At 42.7% G+C, this 22,948-nt stretch overlaps 1 protein-coding gene across 1 annotated transcript in view; it reads left to right on the forward strand.

Moving 5' to 3' along the window:
* TTC38 (tetratricopeptide repeat domain 38) overlaps nucleotides 1–8,594 on the forward strand; it is a gene marked incomplete at its 5' end in the record, with an annotated part of 15,787 nt that extends 7,193 nt beyond the window's left edge. Inside the window, 7 exons of the mRNA XM_010138439.1 lie at nucleotides 1,382–1,441; nucleotides 2,335–2,373; nucleotides 3,228–3,309; nucleotides 4,267–4,432; nucleotides 7,190–7,349; nucleotides 7,642–7,715; nucleotides 8,501–8,594. Of these exons, the coding sequence (XP_010136741.1) occupies nucleotides 1,382–1,441; nucleotides 2,335–2,373; nucleotides 3,228–3,309; nucleotides 4,267–4,432; nucleotides 7,190–7,349; nucleotides 7,642–7,715; nucleotides 8,501–8,594 (675 nt within the window). The remainder of the gene's footprint in view (nucleotides 1–1,381; nucleotides 1,442–2,334; nucleotides 2,374–3,227; nucleotides 3,310–4,266; nucleotides 4,433–7,189; nucleotides 7,350–7,641; nucleotides 7,716–8,500) is intronic.
* Between the last annotated feature and the right edge of the window lie 14,354 nt (nucleotides 8,595–22,948).

Genomic DNA, 22,948 nt, shown 5'->3' on the forward strand with positions numbered 1-22,948 from the left:
TTTCCCTAGTAAGAGGGACAAAGATTTTGTACAGGTTTTCTTTACGGGGGACTTAAGGGGACTTAATTTTGTTTGTTACTCCACGCCTCCAAAAAATCACATGCCATTCGGGTTTTTTATGTATATTTCAGCACAAAATCAAAAGGGGCAAATTATCTTACCAGAGGGGACCTCTCCTCCAGTGTTGTTTATGAAATGCCCATGTTTTTTCTCCTGAGCCACTGTGTTGAGTTCCCATAGCCTGCTTTTATGCATTTAGTTACCTACAAGCCTACTTTATTTTATTTATTTGGTTACCTACAAGGCCCCTTCTCCTTTAGCCATTTAATCTCATTCAGAACTCAAAATCAGCAGCAGGAAAAAGGTTTTGTTTTATTCAGTGAGATAATCCCATGTTCTCGTTTGCATGATATTTGGAATGGGGGTGTGATACTAAACTTAATATTACTAGGTTTATGCCAAGCACTTCACTACTTCACGCCAGTTGCTCAGGGTTGGTTTGTGCTTTAATATTAAACAAGTAAAGATTACCATAATATTTATCTTAGCACCGTAAAACTCTGACATTGGCTGGAGACCTTTGTGCTTCTTGAATGAGGGTGTTACAGTTGTCACCATGAAAATGAAGACATGCTTTTTCCCCTTGTGAGAACATGAAGTGTAACTACAGCATTGGGAGAGAACGGGAGGAGAGGGGCAAACCTTTCTGGGACTTTAATTTTCACCAGAGGATTGTGGAATTATGTTGCTGTTTGTCTCTTCTCAATACACTCCAGAAAATGAACTGCAATGACGTTGTCGTGAAGTGCAGGCTAGGGAAGGCATTTGAAGTTCTGGTGCCAGCTGAAAAGGATGGCGCAAACTTAACAGTCCAGCAAATCTTCGTCATGTTGAACTGCTGATGTGTGTTTGGTATCCAGCGGAGCTTCTGAGGTCCACAGTAAGACAGATGTTTAGGAAGCGATTCCTCTCTGTCTGAGAGATGTCGAGACGGGTGGGATGAACTTTAGATAAGATGCCTAAATTTCAGATGAGACAAATCTTGCTTTTGTTAATAGACATGGGCTTTTTTTTCCAAATTTAAAAACCAAAAGTGCCGCAGAAGGGTGAATTCTGAGGCACCAAAGTGAAATTTTTCTCTGGAAAATGACATGGGGAAACCTTGTTTTTGAGATGTCTCCCTGAGCAGCTGCAAGGACAAATGTGTCAAGTGAGAAGGTACCCTGGCCAGGCGATTTAAAATTCTTGTCTCTTCTGTCTCACGCTAATGCTCGCTTTTGCTAAAGGAAACAGAAACCTGGCTAGACAAGGTTTAAATGGGAAGTTATTTTGTAAATAAAATTTGTTCTTCTTTCTTTCTTTCTTTTTGTTTTTTTTCCAGAACAGTGATATGCTTGCTTGCCATAATTACTGGCACTGGGCTTTATACTTCATTGAAAAGGTACGAGATATTTTCAAATAGGTGTTTTATGGACCAGAGAGGTCATTCATCTAATGCTATTTAAAAGGCAGACCTAGCATTTATAGTTCGGGGTTTTTTTATCTATTTAAAGGGATGTTTTTATAAAATAGAACAATGCCATTTTTACAAGCTAATCCTGTATTACAGTTATTTTGGGAAGTTTTGTTTACATTGGTCAAAGTTCCGGGATCTTTGTTAGAATGTTGAAAAATTGCTGTGAGATTATTGCCCATCTGAAGCGCAGATAGTCTCACTAGTTGCACATGGCACAGTTCTCTGATAGAAAGGTGAACTTGGATCATCAAAGAATTGAAGACAATTTTGTCTTCAAATTCAATACTAATTTGCCGGCCCAGAAATTTGCCAACAATAAGAAAGAAGCAGCAAGCTCTAAATTTGATTGCTAATGTTATTAATTACTGATGTTACTAATTCCTCTTACTGAAACCCTTTAAAACGGTTGCAATTGTACCCAACCTGTCGGGTGGCAGTGCACAATCTCTTTGGATTTAATAATGCTTAGCATGTTCCGGTCGATAGGGAGGCAAATACTGCATTGCTGAGAAGGCGGTGTACTTTGGTCAGAAAACAGAGTAACGTGCTTGTTATTGCCTCTTATTATTATTGCTACTATGAAGTGAAACCTGAGTGTATTGATTATTTTGCCTAGTAAATCCTGGCTTGTCTTAGACTCCATTATTTCTTCTAATACCTCAAGGTTTCTTTGACTCGGTTTGTCTTGATCAGGTCTTGAGGAGTTGCGAAGTCACGTTATGACATCTATTAATTGTGTGTATGTCTGTGGTTACTGCCAGTCACTTTTGGTGACTGTATCTGAATGTTAATCATGCAGTCCTCGTTTGCTTTTACAGGGTGAATATGAGGCTGCTTTGACCATTTATGACGATCATGTGAGTGGGGGCATTTTTTCTTTAATGTGCTTAAGGCCATGATACGAAGGCTTTCTTCCTTCTGTATGAGATTGAAATCTGTCACAGCGTGCCATATATGAATACGTGTCATTTACGTCTGTTGGTACAGTTTTTTAGGGAAACTCTTTCTCAGTGGTTTGGGGTAAAATGGCTAAAAGAGTCACGTGTTACGTAGTTCAAGTGTTTTTTATGCTTGTACTTGAAAGAGCTACAGTGCCTCTGTTGGTACTGGTTTCCATTCTGTCCGTGTTTCTTATTGAAGCTTTGTAAGAGGATGTAAAACGACTTTCCTGTAAAGTCAAGTTACCTTCACAAAGAACTGATTTTGCGTGTTAGGTACTCAGAGAATGTTAGGTACAACAGAAGCATATCTTTTCATTGTTAGTTAACTTATTATATTCCTTTATTGTCTGGATTCCAAAAGAGTCTTTGTAAAGAAGCAATATCAAATTAGATAACGTATCTTTGCCAGGATTATACAAATAATGGAAACATTAAGAAAGCTGCTGGGCAGCCGTCCAGCTACTAACCGTGGCAAAGTGAAGTCGTATTTAGGGCACTGTTTTGGAAAAAATAAACCAGCTTGGTGATTCTCCGTACTGACTGAGTTTAACTTCATGAAAGGAAAAAACAATGCGAATGAAGAACTAGAAGTGTTTGTTACTGCAAATTGCTGTATTCAGTAAAGATGCAATTAGGGCTACTGCAAAACAGGTAGTTTTGCATGAATAAAAAGATAAAATTAATTTTGTTCTGTGAAAATAAGTTTCATTATCTGAATAAGTTCCCACTAGCGCATCAGTTGGGCAGCTCATGCATATCTGCGATTACAGATTGCTCCCCGGTGTCTGTCAAGTGAAAGCATGCTGGATGTAGTAGATAACTGTTCGATGCTCTACAGGCTTCATCTGGAAGGTAGGATACCTTCTGGTAGCTGGATACCTGCCACTCTTCTCTAAAACTGTAAGGGGAACAGGTCGGTGGTGTTTTCTTGTCTCCCCTCTCTCCGTGCCTTGCGTGTTGGAGAAGCATTTAAATACAGTTACAGAGCAAGCTTGGTCAGTGTTACAAAAGAAATCTGGTGTTAGAGGAAAGTTCTGCTCTTGAGAAAAGCCTTAATGTAAAATTCAAATAATGTCCCCAACCTTTATTCTTCCCAAAAGCTTTTTTTTTCTCCAGCCCAGGGTAGGTTAGGTCACTATTTCTTTCCTGAACACATTCACTTCCATTGTCCCTGCAGATCTGAGGCTGGACAATCAAGTAAGTACCTAAGCCTCCAGAAAGCTGTAGAGCTTCCTTGAAGTAAATTTCGTGTTAGATACTTAACTTCCTGTTTTGATTCTTATTTTGTTGGTTGAAATAGCTAATACCTGTATGTTAGCTTCTGGCTTTTAAACACTCTCCTAATTTGGTGGCATTTCTCCTTCACTTTTTTTAAGCTAGTGTTTATATGCTAGTTTATATGCTGAAGGTGGGGTGACCATGGACGGAGTGTATTTTCACAGTATTCTGCTAAAACACTAGTGATGCATTGGGTGTGTTTATGAAGTCCATCTTATCCTCTGGATTTTGAGTGCTACAGGCAGGTCATTGTGACCATCATCTCCACGAGGACATGAACAATCTCATAATAAAGCCAGAACCTCACATAATGCAGTCTAGAATATTGGTGATAAATTACTGACAGTCTGAAAAGTCTGCCCAGATTACAGCAAGCTGCAGCTAAACGATAGTCTATAAATTTTGCCACATCAGAGGATGTTTTCTTGAGTTTAGTAGGAATTCTGTTTATGCTGGGTGGCTGAAAGTATACTGCAAAGTCATGCTTTTGCACAACGTATTTATATTGTGAAAAATATTTTTTACTGTTAGGTGTAAAGCTTGGAGACAGATGGAACAACGTGCTCAAGCTTACAAAGAAGCACACCAAAGATCATGTTCTTCTCTTCAATGATGTACACATTTTGATGTCCTCCCTTGGAGCCAAAGACCACAAAACTACCGAGGAGCTTTTAACAACTCTTGAGGAACTTTCCAAGTAAGCAAGTGAATTACTGTATTCAATACCTATTTTATCCTCCACATTTCAGGGTGATAATGTCTCTGGCTTGCCGAAGCACTACAGCAAGCTCTTCTCTGCTTTAGCAGGTCACTGGGACGTGTCTGGTTTAAACAGGCCAGTCTGCAGTTTGGAGATTCCTCCATTTATGTATTTTTTGAGTTATTGTCCAGAGGTGCTTCTAATCCTGTTAAGCAGGAATCTCTTACGTTTGAGGTCACAGACATGAAATGAACGGTTGCTCTATGTTTCCTTTCGATGGGTTCACACTAAGCTGTGCTACCTCCAATGAATAAAGTATTTCATCTGTGTATTATTAGTAAGGGCGTTCTACAGTCTATGTCAGCTGTCTACAGTGTTTCTTTTTTGCTCTGGTTTAAAAGGTTCTTTAATAATAGAGCATTAGTTGGAAGTGATATTCTAGTGGCTACTGTTTGAGGTGTTGGGAAGGACCTCTGCAAGAAACTGAATTTCAAGTACTGCTAAAGTAAGAATAGAAAATATTTTGCTTTCAAATTATATTATTTGAAAAATCTGCATATTTAAGTATTTCCTTTAAACAATAGGATTTTTTTGTGTTCCCTTATGTATTACATAACTGTAGATTGCCGTGATTTTTTGAAGGGGTTGACATATAGGTGCTTTAAATGCAGTTTCTTCCCCGTCCGACACCCCGTTGTTCCTCTGTTTCAGCATTTATTATTCCCTTGCCTTAAAAAAGAAGGAAGGAGAACCTGAAATTGCCACTATTTGTTCCTGAGTATAATACCTATCAATCAAAAATAATCAAAAAGAAGTGTAATTTTTGAGAATACTTAGGAAAACAACTGTCATATCAAGGCTGAGCATGTCTAGCTTGACTAAAGTGGGAAATGACAAATGTCTTTTATATATGTCTATAAATATATATAACAGAGAGTATATGAATCTGCACATACACACCACTTCAGGAGAACTTTAATGTGCTGCTTATCCTTTCACCCAGTGTTCAGTCTTTTGTAGCGGTGCAGCTGTACAATTTCAGCTGTAGTTTGAAGTATTATAAAGCTGAATTTTATTATTTGAGAAAAGAGACTGTGAGATGAAGGGATTATATCAAGGACTGGACTAATGGATGATTGATGCGTTTTGTGTTTGTTAAAAAAGCAGTCATAAACCTTTGGCACAAACAACAGTCATTCTTGGCTTTTCATTAATACTTTTTTTCCCCAGCCTCTGCAATTTAAAGTTGACAAGAATTTTTTTTGTAAAATATTCCATGGCGCTCTCTGGTGGTTGGTATCACCTGCTTATTTTCATGGATGGAAACGTTAGTTAATGCAGGGGGTGTGTTGTCCTTCATGAATCCATACTTCAGATCAACTGCAAGAGAAAAGGGGGGGAAAAAATTCAGAAATCAGTCTTCCACCTCTGTGCATTTTCTCAGCTGAAGCAAATGTTTAATAGAAGCATTGTTTCGTCATTAACTATCTCAGACTACCTAAAATGCACACCTGTCTTGCACTTCTAACTTTTCCAGGGTGCCATGTTTTGTTTAAGGAGTTATAAACAGATAAACACTGCATACTGAAAAATCAACACTGACCTAGTGGAAGAAATGGGAAATCGGTAATACTGACTCAAGAGGAAGGACAGAGGATGCTCTGTGTTTGGTAAAACTAAGGTGCTGGAGTGGGCACGTGACTCGGCTCTGTCACTGCAAGCACTCCAAACAGAAGCCTGTGACTAAGGTTCCTCAGTGCTGAAGATTTAATCGGCAAATTAATGAGAAATTATAGAGAAAAAGCTGCTGTAAATAACGGATGGAATTTCTAGCATTGAACTGTGCACTGCGTGCTCAGGAGTAACTTATGTTGCTTGGGATAGAAAGCTCTCCACTCCTCATGTTGCCAGCCAGCCTTTTGTCACTGAAATGGCACTGCCTCCACGGCCTGATTGATGACTGTCAGCTTCTTCCGTAACAGTGGAAAACCACCATTCCACACGTCCCGTGCCTAGAGACCAAAGAGCTACAGCTTGGTTACTTGAACTTTGGCGCTTTTTTACTGTTGGCAAGGATGCCTGCCGGAACGTGTGCGTTCTTCTGCAGGCCACTGTCATGCTCTCTGCCTCTTCCACTCTTGGACGGGTTTAGGATACAGGCACTAAAAAAGAAAAGAAAAAAACCCGAACCCACAACGTAAGAGATAGCTAAAGTCCGTTACTGTTTGTGGTCCTCAAAGCAGTCTGTCACGGTTAGAATAAAAGCAGACCTTGAGAGCTGTCCTTGGGAATAGGGTTTACACGGCAAAGGCCGTGAGGCACTGTGGTGGGTGGTGAGCTGCTTTGCACGGTTATTATTTGGAGCTGTTTGCAAGGGACTCATTGCCACTTTCGTCAGACACGAGGGCAGTCAACAAACTAGCAGCAGGATGTTCTGGTGAGATCATCAGAAGAGAAACTCTGCAGTTTTCTCACTTTCGTAGCCAAAACTGCGTATTGCAAAGGCAGGAGGGTTGGGCTTGTGCCTTTTGAGGATGTATTTAGAAGAATGAAAACTGATTGATTGATGAGTAACCAAAAGGCAAAAGTAACATAATCGCACCAAAAGACACTATCTAAATACAGTACCTGAAACATCAGGCTTTGTACAGGAAAAAACCAACAAGTGCTGTCTGCAGGCAGTGACAGACTGACATTGAAATTTGCATATTTATAATTTGACTTCCGGAACTTAACCATCTTCTCGTTCTACAGAGCACCTTGTGAGGACCATGAGCTTTCCTTGGCTCCTAGTTTGGGATTGCCTCTGTGCCAGGCTTTTGTAGAGTTCGAAAATGGAAATTGTGACAAGGCTGTAGACCTGCTGTACCCAATCCGTTACCAACTAATCCAACTAGGAGGCAGTAATGCTCAGGTAAAGGAGATCAATTCAAGACTTTTTGTTGTGACCTAATCCTCTTTCCGTAGCCTCCGTTAGGCACTTACATTATTAACAACGCTTCGTTCTCAGAAAGTGAAAAGCTAAAGTGTGCCTGTGACCGACTCCTGTTTGCAAATGCTTAGTAGCACTGTTAGCTGTTTAGTTTTTCTTGTTGCTGTGGTTCCTTCCTCAGTGTTTTTAACAATTTGGAAAACAGGACATTGTAACCAACCAGACTGTGTAGGTTATCTCTTACTTTGTCCTTTTGCTGACTTCTTCCTTTCAGAGAGATGTTTTCAGCCAGTTGTTGATTCACGCTGCTTTAAATGCTAAATCACGAGCCAAACAAAACCTGGCAAGGTGAGTATTTTTCCTGATAAATATTCGGGGCAGTAGTGCTGGTAGTAAAAGTAAGAAGTAGCAACAATACTCAAGCCAGTTAATTAGGGCTAAAAGAATATGCAAACATGGGTGTTAAATGTAGCAACTTTTAACTAGGGAAACCAGTACAATAGGTCCCAACTCCAAAAGCACACTCTTACAGTCTGGATGAATGGTCGGGTTTGCTCAAGGGCGGTTGATTTTCAGGTGGTTCTGTCTTAAAATGTGGCCTCCTGCCTGTCGATCTGTGTGCTTAATGGACTGCTAAACCCCTGGGAGCTGCTGAAAATCAAATCTGTCTGAATGATGACATCTGCTTCATTGGGAAAGGAGATCTGCAGAGTCTGATCTGTGGGGTTGCCTTAGTACGAGTCACACGAGCCCTGTTTGGTAGAAATTGCTTATTCACCCCCCTAGAGTTCTGCTGAAATGGTTCTGACTGGGTCTGCCTGCGCACCGAAAAGCATGGGTCCTCAGGACAATGCCTCAGGCCTGGCTTTAGATACAATATCGCAACGATTCTTCTGCGCACTCTGGTCTCTGGGTGCTCACGTTCCGTCTCTGTCAGTGTGGAAAACAACGCCGTTCTGCCTAAAGCGACTGCCGAGGCCCGCTGTTCCCAGTAAGGGAAATCTGCACCTCAAGAAGAGGTCCTTACATACCGTTTTCCTTCCCTTACGAGGACACTGCTGGTGATCTTCCAGGAAAACGGATGTTGTACTCATGACCTTTCCATTTCTCTCCTACCTCATCTGCTTTCACAGGTGCCTTCTGAGAGAACGTGATGTGGTCAGACCAAATTCACCAATGACGGAGCGACTTATTAGGAAGGCAGTAGGCGTTCATTCGGTGGCATAAGTCTTTCCTCTGTGCCTCATCTGCGATAGCAATAAGCATACCAATCACAGTCTGGGTGCAGGGAGTGGAGGGGTAGAGGTGAGAGTACCCTGTGAGTGAGAGCTCTGATGACCATTTCCTTAAAACAAACAAAAAAAACCCCAAAAGCTCCTGTTGCATTTCTGGAGGTTGTCTCTTAGATGTTTCCACACGGAGAGAAGAAGATAACCTGCTGATAATGCGCAGCTTTCTGAAGCATCCCGAGACGCTGCTTGTCTGGCGTATTTTCCTGGAAGGTCCCTCCGACCCTGCTTATATACAGTACGGCAACAGCGCCTGGGCTTCAGGCATTCATTGGCCCTTTTGTTACCTCATTAAGAGGTTGAAGAATCAGGACACTGCTCGGGTGATTCAAATGGACCTTTTCAACGTAGCTAACAGGAAACTGTGGGGCCACAGCCAGTACAGTCATCAACTGAATTCCATATCAAGCTTCCGGACTATTCAGGCATGAGGCACAGACTGGCATTACAGATCTCTCTGCATTCAGAGTCTCTTTCTAGGTGCATATTTTTAAACTCCTTCTCATAAAATGTTAAACTTTTCTCTCTCAATACAGCACCTCAGAGCTTTCAGAAATTATGATGTTAATGAAATCAGACAAGAGGGATAATAGCTGATTGACACTGTTCTAACATGGATACTCCCTCGGCACTTCTAATTCTTTCAGGAAAAAAAAAAGCCTGGATTTCAGTTGGAACGGTATCATCTCTGGTAGTTTGGACTGGCATCTTTGTGCTTACCTGAGCTTTTGTAGAGTCAGGCCTTACTGTCTGTCAATAGCACGAGTCTCTACTTGTTAGCAAAGTCGAGTTTAAAATCAGTGCTAAAGCACACACTTTATAGAGGTATCTCGGAGCAGGTGTGGACTGGAAGGGAGCTTCTGCCATAGAAAGAGAGCTAGGGGGAACTCACACAAATCTTTGTCCCCACATAAGTGATGTGACAAGCTTTGGTGCTGCAGATGAGGCATGATATGGACCATGTACCTCTGTGAAGTTCTGGAGCCTCTGGACTTTCATAGCTGGCTTACGCTGCCCCTGGAGTTCCTGTATAGAGCAACAAGGCTTGGGAGCGCCTTGCTGCCACCCTTCTTCCCCCAGCCCGCACTTGAGGAAAAAGTAGTTTATTTTTAATTCAGTGTCAGTTTGTGAAGCCAGGTAAGAGTATTGCTTCCTTGGCTGCAGCCTTTTGAATCCTGCAGGCAGTTGTAGTTCCCTGTTCTTCAGCTTAGCAGTGTTTTATGTGACTGGCCGTGGCTGTGATTGGCTCCCTTTATGCTAGTGTTACTTGATTTTAGTATTATTTTTAATCAGTGCATTTCAACCAAAGACTTTAGACAGGTATGTATTTACTCAAAAACTATAACAAATCTTACTAGGGAACAAAAGCTTGCAAAATCTGCTGGCTATTTATGAAGCATGAATTTTATGCGATCCATTGCCACACAAATTCAAGAATTACGTTTGTAGTTGTTTTCATACAGTGCAATGGAGAATTTTGTCTGCTTTCCATCAATAAATTCAAAGATGTGCTCAGTTGAGCAGCAAGTGTATGACTTCTTTGCGTGTGTGGATGAAGCTTTTAGATGGGTTATTCAGTTTAATTTCATAAACCTGTAACAGTGTGCATCCTCTTTCCTTCCGTGAATGTGACTAGAAGCTTCTTCATTCAACCAGCGCTACACATTTTGCCCATAAATGAAAACTTTTGTTTTCTGCCTTACCTCTCCCTTATTTTTATCTAAAATCTTGCGTTCATGGTTCCCCATGCTGTGATGAACCATTTTCAGTTGCCTCTATGGAAAATAATTAACGATCAGGTAATTCAGTAGGAAGAACAATAGAAGCTAAAGAACAAACAGAGGGAGAACTTCACTGTGGACCATGCTGACTTCTAAAAGCTGACCTTTTCATATCTGAGCAGAACAGTTGAAAAGGAAATGATAGAAACTTTATAGAACATCTGCTTACAAAAGAGACACTGGTTTTGCGCAAATGCTTCCCCATCCTTGCTTTTGTTCTGTCTTTGCTGCACCCATTAAAGTTAGCAGGCCATCCCCCCCAACCTCCCTGGCACTTCTTTTTCCCGGTTAAGAGGGGGAGAGGTAACAGTCCTTTGTGCTGCGCATCAGAATTTGAGCCTGGGCAGTAACTCCTCTGCCAGCATTACATCAGGAAACATATATTTTAAAATTTGATGGTATTTTTCATGATCCCCAGAGTGGCTGCAGTACCCCCACTTGACAAGACTGTTCAGAACTGCTTTCGACGCCATCTGTGCTGCACACTGTGAGCTGAGTTACCTCTACAGCTTCCTCAGTGTTCGCTGTTTCTTGTAGGGCAGTGCAGTAGAACAGGGAGCTGGTGGTGTTCCGTTGGACTTCGCTGCAGTCAGACTGCAGCATCGGTAACAATTCTGTGAACATCAAGCAGGCTGAACCAAAAGGTTCTTCAGAAAGTCTTTGCCACAGTGGATCCAGCTTTTAGGGCCCATTAAAAGAATTGTTAGCAACCTGTCTGGTGTAGACCATTACCACTGTTAAGCTGTACTAAAACCTACCGTGATGATTGGTGGTGGGTATGGGAGACTGCGGTCACCATCATCTAAGGCCTCGTCTAGGCTCCCACTGCTCAACCCCAAAGCTCTCCAGTACTACAGCTTCTTGGTTTTGTTGGTGAAGAAAGTGTTATCACAGTGGTATCGTATGGTTTTTTTAATGATCTTCTTTGGGTTTTTTAATGATTTTCTTTGTTTGCACATCAAGACCAGATTTGTTAAGCCAGGGTGAAGCCTGGTTTTTTTTTTTAAACAAGTTTTCAACCTGTGTTTTCCTGACAAAGGTATACATGTAGATCTTTTCACATCCAGAGTAAAGAGCACAGGGAGCTGCAGGAACCACTGCAAGTGGTTGATAGCTTCCTTAACTTCTTTGTATTCACAGCTGCTGCCCGAGGCCTGTGCAGAGAACGTTGTGCCTGCCTGTGCACAGCCACAGCCACCAGGCAGTCTCACAGCCCACGACAACACCTGGCAGTGGCGAACAGGCCTCTTCTGAGGCCTCAAGTCTTTTTTCTGGAAAATGGGATTGCATTTGTTTTGCAGAGTCCTACCTGTAGCTGCTTTGTCTTTGAGATCTAAGAACCAAAGAGCAAGTGTGCCAGAGGGCTGTGTGTTCACAGCTTCCACTGCAGAGGTGGCGCCAGCGTAGCATCTGTTTTTGCAGAGCCTTGAACGTGCCAGGAAGCAAAACCAAACCTCAGAGCCTTGCAGGGACTAGGAAACCGTGCTTACGCCATTCTAACTCACAGATAGATACCTCAGAAAACTCTCTGTTTAAATACTTGAAGGGTTTTGGCTGGGGTGGAGGGAGGAGACGTGGCTAGCAGAGCTGCTGCCCAGCTGACAGGATTGCATCTAGCCTGTGCTTCACTGGAAGCAAACCAGCTGGTTAGCGCGTCAGCTTACAGGGACAGACTTGGGAAAAAGTATATTCAGAGGTGAAATGCAACCAAATTGCTAAGATTTTTTTCTTTAAGTAAAAAACTTAGAGCAGTGCTGCTGATAACACGTGCTGTGGTGCTATTCTCTAAACTCTTTCTGTGTCTTCAAACATGAGAAGCAGTTATTCCCTCAGTTTAAAGACAGGAACAAAAAGAAGGCATCTGGAAGTCAAGAGCTGCAGTATCTGTGCCCGTGAATAGCCACTATATTGCCATGCCTAAAAGAAAGTGAAGTTACTGGCTTAAACACAGAATGTGCCCTTAGCAAAGGTATTTTTAGACTTTTCTGAACAAGCCTGTTTGGCACCTGTTGGATTCCCGGGGAGCCATTAATCCAATCATAATATAAGCCCCCCAGGCATCAGGCTGCAGGCTGTGCCCTGCTGTGACGCTGGTTCCCTTTCCCCGCTCCATCTGACTGAACGTAGTGACCAGAAAGACAGGGGGCAATGGTGACAAGTTCCTGCCCAGCATAGCAGGCACGTCTCCTCAGCAGCAACGCCACCTTCCCGGGGGCCTTTGCAGAACAGGTACGAGGCCCTGCCAGTGGAACCGAACAGTAATGGGGACGATGATTTGACTAGCTTAGAAGTGCCACCAAGGCCCAAGCCCGGCATCAAAACCACTTCTATGAAGAAAAAGAGATGGGTCATTGTCAGAGGCGATTTCCTTCTCGAGGGAACAGAAGACCCACTATGCAAACGAGACCCACTTCTTAGGGAAGTCTGCTGCCTCCCTGGGGCCCTGGTGGAGGATGTGGTGACATAGCTTCCCACCCTGCCGTGGCCCTCAGACTATTACCCATTATTGACTTTTCAGGCAGACAGCGATGAACTCACAAGATGACCAAGGGCAATCAAGAGGGACTTCAGGGCCTTGTGATGACTCCTCAAGGGATCGGGAACACAAGTGGTGTTCTCTGTCCCTCTCGTTGCAGGGATTAATGTGGAAAGAATCAGGAAGACCAGTATCTGGCTCTGAGCCTGGTGTCACGGGCAGAACTTAGGGGGTTTTGATCATGGGTCAGTTTACACGACAGCAGGCTTGCTGGGGCCAGGCAGGGTACACACCTTTCTCAAAGTGGGGAAAGGGCTTTTGTGCAGGAGTTGGCAGAGCTCATCGTAAGTGCTTTGAACGAGATGTGATGGGCTCGCTGGAGACAGATAAACCTGGGAACAGACCATCAGTGTTTGTGGGACAGCATGCTAGCAAGGTCCTTTGGTCTGTCATACCGGGGGAGGTAGGAGATGGAGTGCCAGACGATAGCAAAGACACAAGGGATATTGGTGGGCTAGAAACTCCGGCAGCACCTAGGAGTGGTCAGATAGCAATGAGGCCTCCTCCCTGCGACAAGTTGATGGGATCAACAGCCCAGCTAAAGCGCATCTACACCAGCGCCCACAGCATGTGCACAGACAGGAGGAGCTGAAGCCACTGTGCAAAAGGAAAACTGATACAGTTGCTGTCACAGGAACCTGGTGGGATAACTCTCACACCAGGAGTGCTGCATCGGACAGCTACAAACTCTTCAGAAGGGATAGGCCAGGAAGGAGAGGTGGTGGAGTGGCCCTGTGTGTTAGGACGCGTTTTGTCTTCAGCATAATGAGGGGGACATCAGGGCTGAGTGTTTGTGAGTAAGAATCAGGGGGAAGGCCAACAAGGCAGATACGGTGGGAGCCTGTTATAAGCCACTGAACCAGGATCAAGAGGTAGATGCAATTCTCTAGAAGCAGCTGAGTAAAGTCTCATGACTACTACCACTTGTCCTCATGGAGGACTTCAGCTTACCAGATGTCTGCTGGAAGTACCATACAGCAGAGAGGGAACAGTCCAGGAGGTTCCTGGAGTGTGTGGAAGACAACTTCCTGACACAGCCGGTGAGGGAGCCAGCTAGGGAAGGCTCCCTGATAGACCCGTTGCTCACAAACAGAGGAGGACTTGTGGGTGTTGTGAAGGTTGGAGGCCATCGTAGAGGTAATGATCATGAAATGATAGGAGTTTTCAGTTCTTGAGGAAGTAAGGAGGGGGGTCAGTAGAACTGCCACCGTGGACTTCCAGAGGGCAGACCTTGGCCTGTGTAGGAGACTGGCTGGCAGGGTTACTTGGGAGGCAGTCCTGAAGGTCTGTTCAGTTGTGCCATAGTTTTACGTACGGAGACAAACCACACACAGAGTGCAGACCTTGGCCTGTGTAGGAGACTGGCTGGCAGGGTTACTTGGGAGGCAGTCCTGAAGGTCTGTTCAGTTGTGCCATAGTTTTACGTACGGAGACAAACCACACACTAACAAGCAAAAAGTGGGTGAAAACACATTTTATTTGCAAATCTGGCAAAACTCAATTATTTAGAAACTCTACAAGCAAATAGAAGTGAGAGAGATCTTAAAAAGTGGTAAAATCTTCCCCATTTAATGCATTACTGACGCATGATTTTCTTTAGTTCTGAGGCAGTAATTAATAAGATTTCCTAGACAGACATTTCCCTGTCCTCTTGGTAACTTGCAAACTTTGAGTAGTACGTGTGGTTGACAGATTTGTATTGAAAATGCAAGCAACTGCAAGTGCCGGTGTCGCTGTGAAGCTTATCTGAAAGGAAAAATCGCTCCTCAGCAAAGTTCCCCTCTCAACAGCTAGACTGCCTAAGACATCTTTGTACAGAGGTCTTCAGTTCGATTAACCTATAAACTGTTCTACTGTGTTAAAGTTCAGTAGAGACTCTTAACAGAGTTTCTGTATCTTCTTTTTCGGACAATAAAAAGCATGTGATTTAGTAAAAAAGGGCTTAGCCACCGTTAGTAGGTTTGCACATCACCGAGAACAACAAAGCAAGTGTATCAGGCAACGGACTCGGGGAAACAGCATCCAGGATCGTTCACAGTGCCCTCAAAACGCGAAGAGGAGCTACACCTGTCAGTGAGCTCTCGGCGAGTTGCCCAACACAACGTGGGCAACAAAACACGGACACCAAGTGTCTTAGAACAGCAGTTCTACCCCTGGCCTCCAGAGAAAGTAACTGGTCTCTTCCAGTCATGTTATGTTTCTCGAAAAACAAAAATTAATGTATACGAGTAGGACAGAAAATACCAGTGCTTCTGAAGACGTTTCTGCTGCCCTGTAGCATTTGCTAAGCAAATGCTCACATCGACAAAATACACGTCCCCATTCACTTGAAAGTCTGGCTCGTCGTGACACAGCCTGAAGGCCATTAGTTGCAGGCAAACCACCGAATTTTAGTACCTGCTTATTCATAGGCTGTGACTTTCAGAGCTTCACTTGAGTTCTGTTTTTGTATAGGTCACACAGCAAGTTACTGCAGATGTGCAAAAAGAATTTGATCCAATAATTTTCTGATCCCAACAGCAGCTGCCATTGTACAGCTGAAACTTCTCCACTTGAGAACTTGGATTTAAAATAAGCTTTTTTTTTGTTTCATTTTACCGTTTTAAACTTGAAATGCATCAGCATTAACAAGCAGAACTTGGAAAACTAAGTCATTCTTATGTACACTGACTTGTTTAGAATTGTGATAGATGAGGGAATCAAGAACAGCTGTATTCTGCACTGAAAAGAATATTTGACTGCTACAAACCTGAGAGTTTGCCTAAAAACTATTGTACTGTTAATTTTTCTCTTCATTGAACTGTTTCCAAAGAGAAATCCTCTCTACTCTATTTCTCAGAAAATGCATTTACAATTATTTGCCCACAGAAGTGGTAACATTCGACTTCCCATCTGACGATTCTTAGTTTGCCTCCTATTTTTATCCAGACGTCTATGCTTCATGTAAGAGAGAAAGAGGAGAATATAAAGCAATTAGTCTCAACAAATGTACCATCTGTTTTGCCAGTCCTCCTCAGTACAGAAATTCTTTGGATTGACATTCTAAAGGATTGTATTAAAGCAGCCACCAGGTATGAGAACACGTGCAATACGAAAATAAGATGAGGGATACAAAGGGTCAGCTTTGACCCCCCCTAAGATACTACACATTTTGCTGCTTCTGCCTTATACTCTATTATGTACTCTGGGTAAATCTGGTATTTTTCAAAGACAACAAAAATGGAAGGATTTAACTCGTTGTCCACACAGCTGTCATAAAACCGCAGCCCGTCAACAGACTTTGTCGGGGGACGAACATAGGCTGCACTGCCTCTGACGTAATCCCCAACCAATACACGAGCCACAAACATGGTGTTCGCTTTCACCGCCGGCTGACAGTATGCATGGGAATAGGAGGCATCTCTGGCAAAGTAACTTCCTAAGAATGATAGGAGAACATGGTTGTGAGGAATACGTACAAAGTGACAGCAGAAGCTGAGCACCCCCTTGTTTTTCAGGAGGTATTTGACCCAACTTTCAGGTCTCCTCTTAGTTTACATAGTACCACAAAAATTTTTACAAGAGAAAGGATTTCACCACAGAATTTCCACACAGAATTTGGTATTTTAGGAATAATTTTTAAAAACCCAAACCATATAAACACTCTACAGGTGTGTGCGTTATGATGAGAGGGATAGAAAAGAAAACACGGTGACCTTCCACGGTGATACTGAGGGAATGCACACCCTTCTGGCTCCCTGCCTTGAAGACTATCAGCCACTTCTCTGGCAAGTTTAAACTATGACCTGGAGCCTTCATAAGATCCCATCTGCAGTAAGAGGCTTTTCAAATCCCCACATCACTAATTCTCTTAACGTCTTGTGAAAAGACCTATCCCCTTGCTCTAGTATCAGATGAGTCTGAGTGTATGTCTGACAGAGTCACTTCCTACGTACCCTTGCCATAGTTAGTTCCATTGCTTCCACAAATTCTCCAGTCAAAGTTGTGAAGGCATATGGCTTCCACAAAGGAGGGCTCAGTTCCATGGAACAGGAGCTTTTCATATACTTCCTTCCCTCCATTTTCCCTCTTCATCTGCTCCTTTTGCCTAACAAAAAAATGCAGGGGAGGAAAGTGTGAGCGGTGGAAGAAAAGGGCTTAAGGAAAGAAGTATAAAAGGTGCAAAAGTAAATATCAGCTGGGCGAGATTTCCAGTCGGCTTTCTCCTCTCTCAGCTTGGAAGATGAGACAGACCAGCAGTATGATGAACAAGACAAGCAATACACTTATTCCGCTGCCCAGCAATCCTAGGTAATTTCCGGAGTGAATTTAAGCAAGCAGTGACGCTACTCCAGTCACACCATACCGACCTTTTGCTCCTCTGCAGGGTGCTACTGGTGCTGCTTTAATGTCTCTTGTCCCTTCCCACCCCAAACTCTCTGCGGGGTGGAGGCTCCAGAACCTCCATGCTCCAGCAGGGGACAAAAGCTAGAGGCAGCTTATTCTTCATTCCCCTAGTGAACCCAAACTGCCTGAGCTGCTGCCCTGTGCTGAGATCAGTGCAGAGGAGTCAGAGCCAGAGGGAGAGCAACGGAGCCTTCTTTCACCTTACTGATTTGGGCTAGAGTCAGACTGAGCTATGTCCAGTATCGCAAGAGGAACCACAATGGAAGTCTTAACTAGTATCTCCCATCACTATTTCACAGCACATTCAGACATCCCTCAGGTTTTCAGAAGCTGTTGAAGAGAACAAGACAGTAATATTCTTCAAGAACCGATCAGCTACGAAGTAAACAGAGCCAGGGAGAGGGGAGAATCCTTCCAAACTGTAAACAGTATAAATGAAAGGTAAGAGCAATGGACTGAAATCTGTTCATTGAGAACTTGGCAATGTTAAACTCTGTCTGATTAGCTTAATTATCTCATTGGAGGGGGACAAAAAGTATGCGCTATTACATGTTTTGAAGTGTCTTTAGTTTTGATAGATGAAAAGATTTTATGAAATTATTAGCTGATAACTTCCTGGGTTCAGTCACTTTGTCGGTGAAGGTACCTATTTGAGCAGTATTTTTCTTCTCCATTACAGTCCTTGAATACTTCTATTGAATATCTGTGTTCGTGTTTTAAACTAGGTAACTGTTCCAAGCCAACAGCTTAATCTGCTACCGTATTAACTTGAACAGGTTGGCATAAGTACCGGAAGTTCAGAATCACTGATGCAGATGTTGAAAACCAGAAAGGAGCTCTGGAACTGAGATCACCAAATTAAAGGACAAGGATTCTTTCTCAGTGAATACTGACTTCATTCAGCACGAGTACTCAAAACTCTAGAACGCCTTGAATATATCTAACTGGGAAAAAAAAAAAGAAGTCCCAAGCACCCTTTACCCCTGCCCACTTCTTTTTTAGGAAGTTTTAAAATATACTCTAATGGATGAACATTTGTAAGAGACAGAACACATGTGCAGCAGGCAGTTACTGTTCAGTCCCTGAACTATTCCACATCCCTGTGGGTATCCTCAGCCCTGTTCTGCATCGGTCATTTCCTTCTGTCCATCCCCAACCCCATCTTCCAAGGCACCATGCAAAGGGAACCTCCCACCAGGAGGATGGCATTCTCTGAGAGCCTGAGATACTTAACTTCACTCCTGAAACTGCTCCTAAGAAGGAAACACCGGTCACCCTAAAGCACATGTGCTAAGTCTTTTCTTTCCTAGGAAGCAGATACAGGACACCAGCTCTCCCTCCCCATATGGATGAGGAAACAAATACTAACCACTGAAACACTTTCCAGAGGGATGGATTCTGAATCCTCTGTATTTTAAGGACCTTGTAGTTTTTCATAGTCTGATGAAACAGCTGCTTTATTTCGTTGTATTCAGAGGTTGTACTACTGATCTCCACTGCCTATAAAATGTAAACCAAAGCAAAAGAAGACACGAGGCTTCAGTTAGCTTGTAATGATGTGCAGAAGCTGAAATACAGCAGATACACTTTCAGAAGGGTCCCCAAACCACACTCGTGAAGATTAATTTAACGCTTTAGATTGTGACTGTGAGAATAATTTGGGCAGACTCTTAATATGTAAATCAAATCAGGATGCCACTGCCGCTTTGCAGGACACCTCACCTCTCTTCAGGAGAGATGCTGAAAGGGATGAAACAATTAATTGTGTGATTAATTAATTAATATCAATCCAAGTGAGAGCTGACACGTGGTAACTTTAAATGTCAATGAAACAGAAATGTCAAAAAGCAAACTTGAGTGATTATTCCAAGTAAGACTAGTTTTATATATGAAGCCGATTAAGAACAAAAGAGGTCAGATAACAGTAACCAGGCATTCAGGGGAGCTTCCGCTCCGTATAACCTCCCAGCATCACAGCTCCTTCACTTCTGAAAGTTAAAACTTGGAGACTTGGAAATTAAATACAGACTTCAGAAAAAAGCTATGTTTCTAAACATAAGAGAACAACTAATATCCCAACACGAATGTTACAGTAAATACAATAAATACGGACGTTAAGCAAATACATCTCCTCCTTTCTTAAAGAAAACAAAGACTATTTATCCGTACGTCTCATTTTTAAAAATTCCATGAAGAAATGCACATTTTTCCCAAAGAAAAGTTAATGCAAAACATAATGAAAACATGATTTGAGGTGTTCTGCTTGCTTACGTCATGCATAAATTCTTCATTTTTTCTCCAAAGTAATCCGTGCCTTCAATTTTCTAGAATAAACACTTATCTTCCATACACCTGACTGAAAATGCATACTGCTGGCAGACTGATGTCACTTGGTAATACTTTCCAGTGCATCACTGCCTAAGCCAAGTGGGGTCTCGAGGTGACTTAAAGTGACATGCCCAACGTGCCATGGGTCCAAGTTGAGTTAGGGAGGAAAGCTGCAGTCATCCCAGGAGGTGCTGTGAAACCAACACTGTAACCTGCCAGGCAAAAGCTCCATGTTTTAGAAGGCTGAGTTTAGAGAGGAGACAAAACAGGACTTAGATTTCGCAGCTGCGCATAACGAAGTGTTTTTCTGGACACAGTGTCCAGCTTGTGCAGTACCTACTTACTGACAAAGAGGCCTCTCACAGGAAAGTCCTCTAAGGATTAAAAATAAAGTCAGCTCCACAAGGAAGAATTATTTCTTTGAATTTATTAAAAAGCCTTTACAAGGTTGAAATTTCCCATGTCTTAATACAAGAGTATTTTCCAAAGCTTTTTTACAACACATAAAACAGTTTCGATGGGAGACTACAATTATCTGCATGCTTTGTGACACCACAGCTTAAGTTGCTCCCCGTCACCTGTAAGATGAAAATTATGTCATTCTATTTCAGTCCTACTTCATTTATTTCTACACAAACAATTTTAATCTAGAATACAAATATGCTTTTGATAGATTGCATCTTTTACTGAGGAACTGTAACCCTTCTGGGTAAAACAGAGGGTCAGGGCTAATCCTGTAAGAAAGGTTCTTCAATTATTTTCTCATATGACGGCCTCCAAGCAACAAAGCCAGTTCTCTTGCATGAAGACTTTGTAGGATTGTCCTTATTCCCCAAGGACACTTCCCCTGCTACTAAAGGGTCACGACACATTGCTGTTGCAGTTGATACTTCATCTCAACATAGCTTCTTCAGCTCTTTTTCAGACCTAGAAGGGAGAATCCTAGAGCGCATAAGCATTTGCTAACACGCTGTCTAGAGGTGGAGTTTCTGAGGCAGAAGAAGAATCACTGCCCTGTCAGGAATTTCTATTAGCATACGACTGTACAAAATGTGATGTCAAACCCTCATCTCTTGGTTTTGGGGTTTTGGAAGCAGAATAGTTTGTATTAGTGACAGTGATGCAAGTGGAACTAATAAAGCCACAGACTCTTGACATCGCATCAGGTCCCATTCCTCATTCAGCACAGCAGTGTCTGGCACGTGGGCTGGGATTCAGCAACATAGCAGCCACACAAAGACTAATCCTCCGACATAAAGCCACACATTCATCGCACACATTTCTCAGTTCTACATTGAAGATATAATTTAAAATCCAGTGCAAAGTTCCAAGACAACATAAATTCTTTTTTTTTTTTTGCCTTTAAAAGGTTTACCAACTGCTAATCCCCCTTTGTCTGTTAAACAAAGACAGAAGAAATTTAAACCCACTTTCCAACTGGTGTTACCAAATTCCATTGTGCGTTTCACATACTCTACTTTCTATAGAGCTATGATTCTAAATAACTTACCGATTAAGACACTACAACACTCAGTAAATAAGCAATGTTACCAAAGCAGAGCTGCTCTTTTTGAGCAAAGGTGACCTCCTCCCTATCTCAGAGTGTTCCTTTTTAAAACGGACCACTTCTGGCGTAGCACATTGTGCCGGATTATTTGTCAATGTCTGAAGAGAAGGGAAACTCGTCAAGTCGTAATTGTCAGGTCTTACGATGGTCATCACACGCATGCAGAATTCCAGCCAGTCCCAATATTACCTACTGCAAGAAAAGCAGCTTAGGGTCCCACAGAAATATTTAACGTAGCCCAGGCTTTCACTTTCAGTGCCAAGAAGTACTGCAGGCGTTGTCACTTTTTAGGTACAGAATTAACTTTTCCTTTGCTCTGAAAGGCACTTGGTTTACACGATGGCTTTTCCCAGGTGCCAACTTGGCAAGCAAACTGAGCTCTGGGGAACAAGATAATCCTTCTGTCTCATGCACCCCCACAAGTACCACCCGCAATACCATGGATCTGCATGTCGCATGAGATCTCACACTCACCTCACTGACTCTAGAAACTCCCCAACAAATGGACTCAACTGAAATTCAGGCTGAAGTTTTCAGAGAAATAAGGGAAGCAGTTAAGAACATACCACTCGGAGACCTAAAAAGAGCTATCTATCTGTCTTCCTGGCGTTCTTCTGAAAAATTTAAGCTTATGTTAAACTGCTGATAGGCCAAGGGAAGAGCTCATTAGCTACTTTCTTTATTACTTTGACAGAGCTCAAAAGGCCAAGATCTTCAAAAGGTCTGGCTGCCAGATTACCACACAAACTCATTATTAGTCAATTCAGCAAGTGCAGGACACCTGCCACTTCCACAATCTTGAAAAGTTAAGGGTTTTTTGCTAATTGTGAAAAACAGCTATTTGAAGTGAGCTAGGGTACAGAGCAGTTGACTTAAATTTTACCCACTGATTTTTCATCAGAAACGTATTTGGATGAATTTGCTATATAAACACATGGCCGGATACTGGGGTGACATCAAGTAAGGCACGTAATCTGACACAAGAGGGGAGTCATGAAACATGCAGCACAAAGCAGAATAACAGAAGCCAGCCCACGGAAGCTAAGAGACATGATATTTCTGGTTCTCCTGTCACTGCCAACGTAGGAAAAATAAAATATAAAGAGTGAGAATAGCAACGGAGCTCTCTGTCAACTGAAACGATCCAGAAAGAATTCCCCATCTGGAAACGTGGTCTTATTTCTGTCCCGTCCTTCACCATGAGTGCCAACACAGCTTAGTCAGCATCACGCGAGGTTCTGCGACGCGGTCAACAAGGAAATCCTCTTATGCTCAACATTACGTACTGTTCCTTCATCAGGGTCACAACCACTATAAAAAAAGGACAAGTGTAACACGGAAGAGCCTTTTTGCTGGCATACTGTAGGACTTGCACAGTCTGTGTTGCTCTTCCAGAAGGGCTGCTGCTTCATACCACTAGACCTAGTAATTTGAAAAACACCCACACATTCTCAGTCTCGGTAGACCAAACGGGCACACAGCTTTGGGCTGACAGGGCTTTGGTTTGGCTTGTTGAAGAGATCACTGCAAACTTTTTTTGATACTACTGGCAGTAACTCCATTTCTGCCGTTCCTTGAGGCCGTGGTCTGTGCTCAGATGTGTGACGTATGCAGCAGCACTGGGTGACTTGAAAGAGCATTGAGATTTCTGTTCCTAGATCTCCAGTCCAAACGTTATCCACCAACAGCCATGG

Source organism: Buceros rhinoceros, unplaced genomic scaffold (assembly GCF_000710305.1).
Source record: "Buceros rhinoceros silvestris isolate BGI_N320 unplaced genomic scaffold, ASM71030v1 scaffold13686, whole genome shotgun sequence".
In the NCBI taxonomy this organism is placed as follows: domain Eukaryota; kingdom Metazoa; phylum Chordata; class Aves; order Bucerotiformes; family Bucerotidae; genus Buceros; species Buceros rhinoceros.